The sequence below is a fragment of the Parasteatoda tepidariorum genome, chromosome 1, assembly GCF_982258835.1.
Source record: "Parasteatoda tepidariorum strain Cologne lab strain chromosome 1, Ptep-v5.0, whole genome shotgun sequence".
Taxonomy (NCBI): Eukaryota; Metazoa; Arthropoda; class Arachnida; order Araneae; family Theridiidae; genus Parasteatoda; species Parasteatoda tepidariorum.
This window is the reverse complement of record NC_141755.1, coordinates 4,740,322-4,754,156: the sequence shown is the minus strand read 5'-3', so window position 1 is coordinate 4,754,156 and position 13,835 is coordinate 4,740,322. Positions and strand designations below refer to the sequence as shown.

Sequence of the window (13,835 nt, the reverse complement as noted above, 5' to 3'; positions counted from 1 at the left end):
ATTTGATTTAAAATTATATCTACCATTGGTTAACGCTTTCCTGAACAACTTGAAACTATAGCTTATCACTGTATTGCACAAGCTCTTCAATCCTTAGTACGTTTGGTTTAAAATTATATCTTCTGTGAAATGTATAGAAGTCTCTTATTTCTATGTAAGACCACTTTGTATGGAAATTTACATGCATTTTTAAAAATTGTGTCTCTTTTTTTGGTCTGTTACTCTGTTCTCGACCCATTTTGCATGTCGATTACGTTAAATGCATTACATCTTTACTAGAGATCAAACACTCATTTTCGGACTTTAAATTTTTTGCACAATCTGTTATAAAAAAGAATCAACTAAAAAAAATTATGCAACGAATATCTTTCAAAGATTGAGGATACAATTCTATTATATTCTAGATTGCTTACAATAGATATTTAAAAAAAAAGCTTCCTCCCAGTTGTAAAAAATAATCTGCCATATTCTATACCTACATTACCAAGAATGTCAATTGACATATGTATTAACTGCAGGTTAACCACATGTATTAGTTTGAGATTTATTAATTAATTTATTTTAAATCGTATTGCAAAAAATTTCTATCATCAGTTAGTATAGTAAATTTCAATACAGAAGAGTTAAAAAGTTTTAAAAATTTAATTCAACTGTAACTTATAAAAAACATGGAATATTAAAATTACATTTATACTTCAATCATAAATTATCAGCAGATTTTATTTTTTAGTTTCATCCGCTCGCATTCTTAAAGTTTTTGATAATATAAATTCTAAGAATTTCCATGTTTTTTCTGATAAAATTCTTCATCATTACTACAAATCGTATCAATAGAATCTAATTTCGTTTTTTGCATCCTCTTTTAACAAATATTATCAGTAATATTAATGCTAACTATTCTATGGTAGCAGAACATAACACATCGGACTTCTGCCGCCAATATTGTGAAAAGAGCATATTGTAATCTAATAAGTTAACTAATACAATATTAATTTTTTTTCCAAGTTTATAAACTTTACAGATATTAGTGGATAATGGGATACTCTGAGTGTTTTCGAAGCGTTACAAGTGTATTCGACAACAAACAATCGACCTTTACCCATTAACAATTGCCCATTAAGCCAGACTAGCCCATGGCCAGGGGCCCCCAATGATTAAAAAAATTAATCATTGGGGAATACGGCCCCCTAAAAAAATTTTCAGAAATTTTTTTTTAAAAAATTAAGAAAATCAATGATATTTTTAAAAAAAATCAATTTCAAATATATACAGGGTGTCTATAAAAGAACTCCGGGGTTTTGAGGCAAAATATTTTAATGAAATAAAAAACATACATACATGTTTTATACATGACTGAAAAGCTTACATTTTCAAGTTTTTTTTAACACTTAGTAAAGTTCTATATGAGCCCAGTTAGTGGCACGGTAGACGTCTAAACGGTATTCTACCTCTTCCCATGTCCTGGCGAGCATGTCTGGGGGGACGGTTGAAACACAATTGACTATTCGTTTCCTGAGATGTTGAACATCACGAATTTTCTCTGCGTACACAAGATTCCTGATATGCCCCCAGAAGAAAAAATCCAATGGAATCCAAAAGAAAAAATCCAAAATCCAAATCCATTTCAAGGTCAACGTCCTGCAGCGCCGCCAACAGTTGATACAAACACTCCCAATTGGTATGAGTAAAACTTTTTGAGTTACTCTTTTCAGAGAAATCGACTAAATTTTGCTATCTTTTATAGTTAGTGAGATATGAATTTTTAAAACCCCGGAGTTCTTTTATAGACACCCTGTATTAATAAAATAAGATAATTTTTTTAGTTCTAATTTAACAAAATAAAGTAGAATTTAATTTATTATTATTTATTTTTATTTTAAATATGCTTTCTTAAATGAAAAGATATATAAATACTTTCATATTTGAATAAATAAAAAATATACGAGAAAAAAAATTTAATCTAAGGGCCCCAAAAATTTGAATGGCCTAGGGCCCCGCGTACGCTTAATCCGCTCCTGACATATAACATTAGAAAATATCTCTTTTGGCAACAAATTAATACGCCAAATGTACGAACACCCTAGCTCAATTTTAGATTTCTCTAATTGGAAACACTCGGAGAAAAAAAAAGCCATCTTTATTCCCTAATGCCAACGTATGCTAAAGTTGATTTATTCGAATTTAAAATGTCACTTAAATCTTCATTCATTCAGCTCTTCAAAGTGTTAATAGTTATGACAGAAGAGGATGGTATACCGAACAAGAAAATAACACTAACCCAGATTATTTTTTTCCCACGGAACGCTGTCATGATGGAACAAACAGACCATAAAAATATCAATCGGAAAACAAGAATTCCAATTCACATGTCGTCAGGTAATTTCTTCTTTCCGGTGATTTTCTAAAGCAAGAAAGAAGTCATTATTTCTCACTTAATCACAGTCCCACATTCTATCTGTCACGCGCACTTTTCCTAACGATTCACTTCAATAAATTACTTAACAAATAGTGCTGAATTCTCAATTTTCTCACAACAAAATTCCACAGTTTTTAAACGTAACTTCGCCATTAGCTTCAATGCAAATGATTAAATTGTTTATAAATTATAATTTATTTAGAAAAGACAAAAATCCATCTTTCAATCTTTCGCATTCTAAGTACTTTAAATAAATCAAATATAAGCACTAAAGTATTTAAAAATCGTAGAATACTACGAACAAAGCTAAGCAACGAGAAAGAAGCACTAATAATGCCACAAAACGCTTGTGCATTATTTATGTATAGAACATAATATACGTTTTTCTTATTATATAAGAATAGAGTTTTTCATATTATCATTTAATGAGATGCAAGAATTTTAAAATTCAAAGTTGAGGCTTGCGATATTGCCAACTGATGTCAAGAGGTTAAAGTCCAAATATATAACGTAAATTATACTTTGCTAGAAGATGTTTCTGTAAATTTTAGAAACATTTTTTTCCCTTATGGTTTGAGATCTTTTTTAATTGAAAACTTTTTCAATAAAGAGGAGGGATAAAAGTTCTCACCATTCAACGATTGCCATTTCTATCCATTTTTGGCTTCTACTTGTTTAACAGCGCATTCTAAAGAAGACACCCTATCGAGCTAGACATCCTTAATGGCGAGTTCTCTTTTTCAACTGAATTAATTATTTGAAATTTAAAGTATATGAAAAAATTGAGTTCAATAATACTTCGAGTAAATGATGAAGTTAAAATGCTGAAAAAATGCAACTCTAAAATGAAATTGCAAACTGATTATGATAGAATTATTGCTGCTATGGAAAGGGCTGTTGTTGCGGAGGGAGGAAATAAGGCTGTCATAATTTGCTTGACATTTCATATTTTGAAAAAATAATTTCAGCATTTAAATCTTTAGAATTTACTCGTGGTTTAGATAAACTCGATTTTTCTGTACTTTAAATTTCAGATTGCTAATGTGGTGAGAGAGAAATTTTCGATGCAGTTTTTCCCCTTCTTTTTTATTTACTGCACAAAATCTATTCAACCAGAAATATTTTTAGTGAAATGAAAAGGATTAAAATGAGAAGAATTTCTATGATTTTTATTTCTCGAAAAGTTACATATGTATTTTATAGAAAAGGAATTCTAAATTCATCCTGAACCTTTTTCCTGCAGTGGGGTGGACCTCTAGGTATTTTAGTCGGAGCTCCAAATTGCCATTCCTAGCCTGAGTAAAGACGGAGACGAATTATGAAACTTGTCAATAATTAAAAACATATAATGCAAGTATGGAATTATCCTGTCGTGGCGTTTTAAATTTAAAGTTTTAGCCTTTAAATGATTTCTACTATCATTTATTAAAAACTTGCAATCACTATTTCCCCACTATTTTGCTTTCATGCGATGGCACTACCATAAACAATATTGTCTTCAAGCATGGGCACTCAGGGAGCCCTTGAGAATCTTACTTTTCCTAAATCGTATTTAAAAAAAAGTAATGATAAACAACATTGTCGTTTATATTTTATAAAAAAATATATTGTATTGCATAAGTGCGTATTTTATTTTTATTTCTACAAATAGTGATTGATTATCATAACACACATCCATAATTTAAGTAGTTTATCACCAGGAAAACTTAAAAAGGAACCCCGAAATCTATTTTCCACATTGCATTGAAGTTCTTAGGTACTCGACTCTCCCCATCTGCAAATGTTGACATATCACTGTGTTCCTGAAAAAATATCTAAGTAAAATAAATGAACGTGAGCAAGTCTTATGTTAAGTCATAATGTCTCTCTAAATGCTTGACCACCGTAACTCTCTTTTATTTACAACAAATCGAATAAAGTAATAATCGAAAGAGTTTAGAATGACACTGCACTATGGGACAACAACTTTTAAACGGGTTATGGCTGATGTGCATTGAAAGTTGTGTTAATAATTGCTGAGTTGGACAAAATATTTCATACATACTTTGTTTTTGTTTTTTCATTTGTTATACCTTTATGCTTTTTTTTAAAATGTAATTATTTTAATGAGCTTCCATGATTTTCAAAATTATCTTAATATTCAAGGAATGCAGCTGCTTACCATCTCAATTTTTTTTTAAAATTATTCATAGTTTAAAAATGTTTTATTTCATATACATTGATTTTTTGGGGTGATTGAAATATGTTTACATTTGTAAAAATTATTGCGTATCTTAAAATTGCGTCATTTTATGTATATGTAATTTTTAGTTAACAGTATGACATATTATAACATTTCTGTGCTGAAGGGGGCCCTGCAAACGATTCAGACGACCCTGACTATAAACTCCTTAAAATTATTTACCACATCCAAAACTATTTCTTACATCAATGACAAAAGATAGCACGGGAAAATAAACTCTGATAAAAGTAAATTTTAATGGACACTAAAAATATCATTTACAAAAAATTGCCTTTCATTTCCCCTCGTATTGAATTTAATAGATTTGACACTGGGAAAGGTAAGCATCGTTTGTAACAATTTTAGAAGCTTACGTACGCCGTGACCCTGTGGAGCGGAGCATGCCTAATGAAGTTATTAGTATTTCTTTTAAAGTCATCTCTGATAAGATTACGCCCGTCTCCGTGTGCTGCTTTCTCGCAAGAAGGAATCGTGATTCTTTTTACTCCTTTAGGGATTGTGCAGATAAGAAACTCAGTATCATCATTCGTGAGTTATTAATACAAAAACTTAACTAAATGGCATTCATTTCGCTGATATCTATCGTAAGAAATATAAGTATCTCTAAATGTTTTAATATCATTTTTCAAAATGATTATTAAGAGAGGATTTTTAAAAAAATAATTTTTGTAAATAGAATTAAAATTTTTCAGAGGAATTGACGAATTATTTCCTTAAGTTAATGAAAATTTGCCAAACATTTGCTTTAAAAATCTCACACAAAAAATGTTTTTGGAGTTACATTTGCTTTAAAAAAAAAAGCATTTAAAATGCTCTTTGCTGAAATGCTGTATCCACCTATTTTGCCGAAATAGGCATTACATATCGTTGGTGAATTTTTAAATCCAATTTCGTGTTTACGAAAATGAAAAAAGTTCGAAATGCGTGTTTACGAAAATGAAAAAAGTTCGAAATGCGTGTTTACGAAAATGAAAAAAGTTCGAAATGCTTGTTTGCGAAAATGAAAAAAGTTCGAAACACGTGTTTACGAATTAAAAAAAAGTCCGAAATGCGGGTTTGCGAAAATGAAAAAAGTTCGAAATGCGTGTTTACGAAAATGAAAAAAGTTCGAAATGCTTGTTTGCGAAAATGAAAAAAGTTCGAAATGCTTGTTTGCGAAAATGAAAAAAGTTCGAAACACGTGTTTACGAATTAAAAAAAAGTCCGAAATGCGGGTTTGCGAAAATGAAAAAAGTTCGAAATGCGTGTTTACGAAAATGAAAAAAGTTCGAAATGTTTGTTTACGAAAATGAAAAAAGTTCGAAACACGTGTTTACGAAAATGAAAAAAGTTCGAAATGCTTGTTTGCGAAAATGAAAAAAGTTCGAAACACGTGTTTACGAAAATGAAAAAAGTTCGAAATACGTACGTACGAAAATGAACACTGCTCGAAACGCGTATTAACGAAAATGGCACAGCATACGTTTCAGTTTTTCAAGCTTCTTTCGTGAGTATTTTTTAAAGAATAAACTGATGAATCCAAATTGATTTTTAACGTGAAATCATCCATTTCTATAAATCATTTGGTACATTATTTTATTGCACGAGTCTTTTTTAAACGACTTTAAAAACCAACTATGTTTTTACAAGATTGCTACGGGTGCTATATATGTATAATAGTGTTTGCAAAATGACGTGGTAGGAATTTAAAGCCTTAAAACTCACTTTATCGTTTTGAAATCTAAATACGAAGATATCGCCTGAAAAATGACATCCCTAAGCCACCCTGACCCCTCCTAGTCCGGGACTTAGACTCGTTATGATGATAAGTAAATAAGTAAGGAAAAGTAAGCACGCAATTTCTCATTTAGTTGTAAAATTTGAGTTAAAAACTCTAAAAGGGGGAATTTTTTTTTGCTCTGTGTCCATTTTCGTAAACGCTCATTTTGAGCTACGTTCAGAGTTGAAATTAAATTTCTATTTCATATTCTTTTCTCAAAAATATCCATTAAGTTCCTTCCTCGGAATAAACCACATTTGAGTGGAAATCAAAATCTGTAAGTAAATTATCTTTCTAAAAATTGCCAAAGGCGAATGCATACATTTCAAGAAGCGTGAAAAGTTTAATCCAACGTCTTCATTTTATAGAACAGTTATTAACCACCAACACATTTTAAATTACAAGTTTAAGAAGAACTTTGGCAATATTTTATTGCATTACTACCCAAATCACGGCCTCATTTTTGGTGAAATGTTTTATGACCTTTAACAATTGTAATATTATATTGAATGATATATAAAACAATCAGAACGTACACTGTGGGAAGGAAGGTACCCCCAACCTTTCAGTTACAATTTCCTTTCCGTTCACATAAATTTGCATTTTAAAATTTTACATTAATTTAAAATATTGACTCAGTTTTTTTGAAAAAAATGAAAAATAAAAACAATTATCTTGTTATATTTGGAACACTTTTTGACATTAAAAGATATGATGTCTCGGTACATATTTAAAATTCCTCCCGTCAAGAAAGTTGGCTCGTTTATGACGTCAATTGAACAACAAATGTTTTCATAATGTCACCAGAGCATATTTAATGGGAATTAAAACAGAAAGTTACTTTTATAGGAAAAAAAATAATCATGTTTTAGAAAATACGAATAAAAAAATGTTTGAGGCAAAGTTTATTTTCAAAAATTTTGATTTACAGCGAGGCTTCGATTTTTTTCTTTCGTTCTTTTTTTTTGGGGGGGGTGGGGGGCGGGAAGGGGTCTTTTTCGAAAATGGCTCGACGTGAGTTTGCACAAAAGGTACCGATTTCTTATATACATTTGCTACCTCATGTTTTTCTTACAGATTATTTTAAGTAATACATTATTTCTACAAATACCCGATTAAATGATTTGGATTGAAATAGCTAGTCATATTTATCATAAATTATAATTTCTGTTAATGCAGCCTAAATTTTCATCATTTATATACTTTTAAAAATACGACTTTTTTGAAATTCAATTTTTCAGGTTCGGCCGATTCCGCTTAAATTTAGTATTTTGCCATGTAAGGATGCATTCTTTAAAATGATTTAAAAAATTGCCAACCTTACAATTCAAACATTTTTCGATCCTATTAAGTAAAATAATAAAAAATAATAAATATTTACTAAATTATATTTTTTGAATGAAATTATCTTTGGATAAATGAATCTTATAATGATGTGCGCACATTTTTCAATTCGCTTAAAAAGAGCGCGTGTTTTTCTCTTGAAAAATGGCGGAAAACGTATAGATTGAAATTAACATTGAGTCCAATCTATGGACTGCTCTTCCAACCTAACTATTGGGATATTTCCTAGAGTGTGGCTACCCCTTACATATTGGGGGGTTGGAAGTCCGAATCAGTCGGAAAAAAGGTGCATGTTTATTCAGAGAAGGTACGTTTTTGTGTCTGATTTCATGACTTGAAATGTCGTCCGCACTCATTAATTGGCCCTTGAACCACTAAGATTAAGTTCTAAAATGTGAAGATACGATCATTAGATCAAAATTTCTTAAGGGAAGGGGGGTCCGTTTTTTATTTTACGCACCGTATTTCTCTAGATCTGATGAAGTAATTTTTTTTCAATAAAAGTCGCATTTTATCACTAACTGTTTGTACTATATTGAACATTAGATAAACTGACTCAGCAATGATAAATAAAAAAGCTAATTACAATGTTATCTATATCGAAAATTTTATGTTAATCTAATATTAGAAGTGATTGGGAAGAATAAAGTGGCAAGCTAAACTTTTTCCAAATGTGAAATTTTTGATTCGAGGAGCTCCTAAGTAACATTTCTGAGGAAGTATTTTTCAAGTTTCTGGAATTTCCACTTAATAACAGTACAGAACACAGGAATATCTAATGCTCTACAGATGAAAATCGTCATGTTTTTCATAAAAAATGCTGAGCCTTTTTCTTAAACTTTTGATGACAGTGTATATTTCGACAATAATATACCTTTCAAAAATTCACTTTATTTTAAAGTAGGAAATATAGCACTAATTAACTTTTAGAATTACTAGGAATTTCTTCCCAAAAACTGAAAGCAATAAAATAACTGCTGTTAGTAAATGAATTTTGGAAAGGTAATAAAATACTTTTCATTCATCAATTTTATATATTTTTGGAAAAATATTTTTTAATTATTTTTTAATCCATTTAAAAGATATTTGAAGAATTCTGGAAATTTCTCTTAACGAACATTTCGAAAAATATCTTTGATTTTCTATAACTCAATAAACAAACACGTGTAAAACAATAAACTATCTTTCAAAAATACTGATTGTAGAATTGTATTTTTATACTTTTGTTAGAAAAATTCCGATTAAATTCTATATAAAGGCGCTCCAAGTAACTTCCAATATGATTGGTTAACTACATTTAAATGTTCCGAAAACTGCAGAATTTAATAAATCTACAGAATTAATTTAATTGGAAAAATTAAATGAATATGATTAAATAATATTCAATCTTCCTTCCCTCTTTCTACACCCCTTGGTTTTTTTTTATTTGGTACCAACGAATGAGGATTCTTCCTCGCCCAATTGGATTTTAAATTGAATACTTAATTTTCATTCTCTCTATATTTTAAAGAAAACTTTTGATGCTAGTGTATCATACGTTTCAAAAATTTTTGAAAATGTAAGTGTCCTTTAATACTTTAGATCGCTATTCGTCACAAAATTAAGAAACAATAAAATTACGCTATCAGAAATTTTGAAATGATATTTAAATGCATCACATTTACCTGTTTTTAGATTTTTTATTAATATTCTTTTTTTATAGTTAAAGCTGATCTGAAAGATGCTGGATTTTCACGTAAAGCTCACAAAAATAGATAGAACTATATTTATAAAAACAGACAAAAATGAACCTTTAAAAAAATGCTAATTGTAGAATTATATTGGTATAATTTTGTCAAAAAAACTCAATGTAGAATCTAAAATACGGAGCTCTATATTTCTTAAATTTTTTTTGGGTGGAAGCCTTATATGTTCTACAATTGTTGAAAGATACTGTCAATCCAACTTTTGATCCAACCAACTAATATCCAACTAAAATATAATTGAGAAAGTTAAATAAAAATATGATTAAATTTCTCTCTTTGCCCTCTTTTTATAGCCAAGTTCGTTTGCTGGAAAAAAGGCCTCTTTAAAGAATCAAACTAATGTATTCTTAAATTATTTCAATATTTCGAATTAAAAAATCATTTGCTCTTCGCGTTCATTAATCATTCGGCGAATTCAGCCTTGGAGATCAAAATCCAATTAAACTATAAATAACTAAATTTTCAAATGGCAACCCACCAACTTTTCTATCTAATGAAAAGTAATTTCAAATTCATAACATCTCAATAACCTGTCACGGAACTCACTAAATCAAATTTGAAATAAGCATCTCATAAAACATAACTTTTTTTTTCACTTTCAACGCGTGGTCGCTTTTTTGGCAAATCACAAATATGACTTTCCATTTAATATCATGTTGACAGTTATGAGGTGTAAGGAATAAATTGGTTCGCGTTTTCTCAGTTTTTTTTACATAGAACAAAAACTTGTTATGGTTATCAAGGTTAATAAGAATTCGGTAATGTATATTTGAATTCGTATCATCTTTGCTTTTGCAACTCATGAAAATTTATAGTTGAATTATCTATTACATTTGCATTTAGGTCATCTTTCTCGCTATTAAAATAAAAGTGATTGTTTTATACATATATTATTAGAATGCTAACTCGGATAAATATAAATATACTTTTTTTACATACGAATAAAATAAGATAAGTTTTTTAAAAATTATGTTTTTCAAGTGAGCTAAAAAAAGAAAGAAAATAATTTTGCCAATTAAAATAAAACACTTAAGTTATATCATTTTCCAAACATCACTTAGTTTTGTGTTCATTAGCTTTTGTGGAAAAATTGTCCAAATTTTAAGAGGCGATAAGTTTTTCCTATAATATTATTGTCAATGAACGGAAACAAAGTTGCATAGTCATAAAGTGATCGAAATAGATTTGTATGTATATGCTTGTAAGCGTGCGTTTATATTCCCTTCGGGGTTTTGAACTTATGACATTCTTTGTCACAATCCGGAATCTAAATCTCAAGTGCACTCTGCTCCAAATCCATTACACTCGCACTACGCTTTCAATTAATTATAATGGATACTATTACGTTATAATTTATATAAAAGAGAGACGTTTTCGAAAGTCAGTGCATACCAGACTTTAAAAAAATAGCAATGTTAAACATTTATGCAGTGGTAGAATCTTATTAATGTCGCAATAGAGCTGCACATTGGACTATTGGCCACAGTTTGGGAAACATCCTTGAGGATGATCCGAAGACATGTCATTACAATTTTGATTTTCTTCGGATGGGGCGGCTTCCCCACTTTGGTAGCCAGCAACTTAAGTGCGAAGTCAACCACTTTACGGTAGAACAGTTTAACGAGGCTCGATAACGCGCAGCTCCGGTCCCTTCGCAGGCTGATCGAAATGGTCACCCAATCACTCACGACAGCAGCCAGTGCTGCTTGACTTTGGTGATCTACTGGGAATCGTGTCTTACCATCAGTCTACTGTGGGACTGTTAAACATTTATGCTTATTACATTGTTTCTATTTTCTTTTTCAGTTATGAATGTAGCCTCCGGAAAAGCTGCCATGCAGTCTTCAATCGTTGCCAAAGGAGTGCCACAAAAAGCTGTCGATGGAATCACAAGTCGATCGTATGATGCCACTACCTGTACACATACAGAGTCGGAAGCAACACCATGGTGGTACGTTAACCTGCTGGAACCATTTTTAGTTCAACTAGTTAGAGTTGACTTTGGAAGATCTTGCTGTGGTAAGTCATTGAAGTTGTTGACACAATTCCAGCAATAGCAGCTCATAAATAATTTTCTTGTATCTATTTGAAAGATGAATCTGGAGTGGAATTTTTCAAAATGTAGATCAGAGAAGAAAAGGAAAATATATATATTTTTTGTTTTTACTAATATTAATTTTTTACACCCACTTGTCTTACTGTGTCATTCTTTTTTTACTTGAAAACAATCGAAAAATGTTTCATATAATAAATTGCTTCCGAATAACATCAAATACCCATACTTCTCAGCATTCTGACGCAACCTATCAATTTGTCACAATTTAAAATACAAAGAAGTAAACAATGAAAAAAAAATGAAAAATATAAAAATGACAACCGAAGCTGACGTCGTCAGGGGGTACCAGCCCCGGAAGTCATTAAAACACAAAACCTTTTCCATCGTAAGAGCACGACAAATGTCTAAGTTTTTCTCTCGGTACCCCAAAGGTTTTGCTAAAAATACAGGAAAAGAGAAAAAAGAATACAAAATACAAAAACAAATACAAAAGTATAATACTTAAGCTAATACAAAAGAAAGCAATGTTCACAAAAACTTACTTAAAAAGTAATAAATCTCAAAACCAAAGAACACTATATGCTACAGATCCGTAACTAAACTGAAATTAACGAAAAGACAACGCCCCCTAATTTAATGCGCAGAAAAAAGGAAAAAAGAGCAAGAAACCTGTTGCCATCATTAGTAGAAATGCTCAACTGGGGCAACTCAGTTAAGACTGGATCTTGCTATATTAAAAGAAAACAAAACTAATAATTTTTAATTATTTCTTTAATTTTAAATTCAGTATTGCAAAAATTAAAAGGAAAATCATTACTTTTCAGATTTTTTAAAAAAATTACTTGTAGCCTCTTGAAAGCTTTCAACGTTATTGTAAATCTTATTAATTCCAGACAAATGAGAAAAAACTAGTTTTTGAATATTTTACTGTACAAATTGGTATCAAAATTACAGAAAACAATAACCTTAAACTTAAAAGCTTTCCTTTTATCATAAATACCAATTTTAATTTGATTATTATTTATATAAAATTCAAAATCTTAATATTTAATATTTAAGCAATTTTCATTTGTCCTCTTCAAAACCAAATCTTTAGGATAAATATTAAAGATAAAATCATAATTATCAAAATTAAATAAAATTAAATCATCAATATATCTAAAAAGCTTTAAACTCAAGATACTTAGCTTCAAAAAAAATTTTAAAAAAATATTAGCAAAAGCGCCAGAAAAATAATTACCTTGTGGAATCCCTATTTTTTGTTTATAAAAGTCAAGGCCTTTAAAAAGAACATTTTCAAAAAGATTAAATTTACAAATATCAATCCAATAAAATTTATTAATATTTTCATCAATTAAATATTTATCATAAATGCAACTACAAATATTAAGTATTTGAGCATGCACATTTAGGTATATTGGCATAAAAATGTTCAAAGTCAAATGCATTAATATTAAAAACCTCATTTTTTTTTCATTAAAATTCAAAACATCAACGTTACTGTTTATAACAATATTTTTCTCACTCTTAATTTGAAGCAAAATAATTTTAAGAATACTAAAAAACTTTTTACTAATACTAGAATTATAGCAATTAGTAACACAAGCAATAAACCAGAAATTTACTGGTTTTTTTTTACGTAATCGTTTGATAAGACGATTTTAAACAAGAAAAAGATGGTTATGGTTTGTTAATATCATTTTGATGTTTTCTAGTAGATTTTTGACTTTTTCTAAACACCCTAAAATATCATTTAAAATGTTTTTAACTACTTTTCAATCGTAGTCTTATTAGTCAGTGACATAAACGGATACATTAAAATTATCACCTGCAACTATTTAAAAAAAAAAAAAAAAAAAGCAAATATAAGTCAATCCTTTGATTTGTTCTTATTAAATATACAGAAGCCATACAATTTTTAAGGCAGGGTTGGTTGTAAGTAAAGTTACACTATTAGACACACACGAATAGTACCTGCTCAAGTGAATTGCAATTTCATCAAGTGTTGCAGATTTCTTACTCCGGGTTTCTCACGGGGAAAGAAATCTGCAACAAAAAATAGTTCGCATTTTAGCTGACTGATAGCGTTTTTCATATTCGAGAAGAGAAATAATAATTCAGAGTGAATTACAAAGCCAATAATCTCTAGCGTGAAATCCCTCAACGCAATACCATTATAGAAGAAAAAGCTGAAAAATTATTGCTTGATTCGAAAAGACTGAGGAGTAGTAGGTGCATTGCAAGAAAAAGGACAAGAGCGGCTTTCAAATAAA

General features: G+C 29.7%; 1 protein-coding gene across 2 annotated transcripts in view; it reads left to right on the top strand.

Moving 5' to 3' along the window:
* Nucleotides 1-13,835, top strand: part of LOC107441206 (CUB and sushi domain-containing protein 2) — a 115,534-nt gene that overhangs the window by 74,906 nt on the left and 26,793 nt on the right. For both annotated transcript variants that reach the window (XM_087158584.1, XM_043043303.3), the window contains exon 3: nt 11,313-11,525. In XM_087158584.1, the coding sequence (XP_087014710.1) occupies nt 11,315-11,525 (211 nt within the window). In that variant the 5' untranslated portion in view covers nt 11,313-11,314. The remainder of the gene's footprint in view (nt 1-11,312; nt 11,526-13,835) is intronic.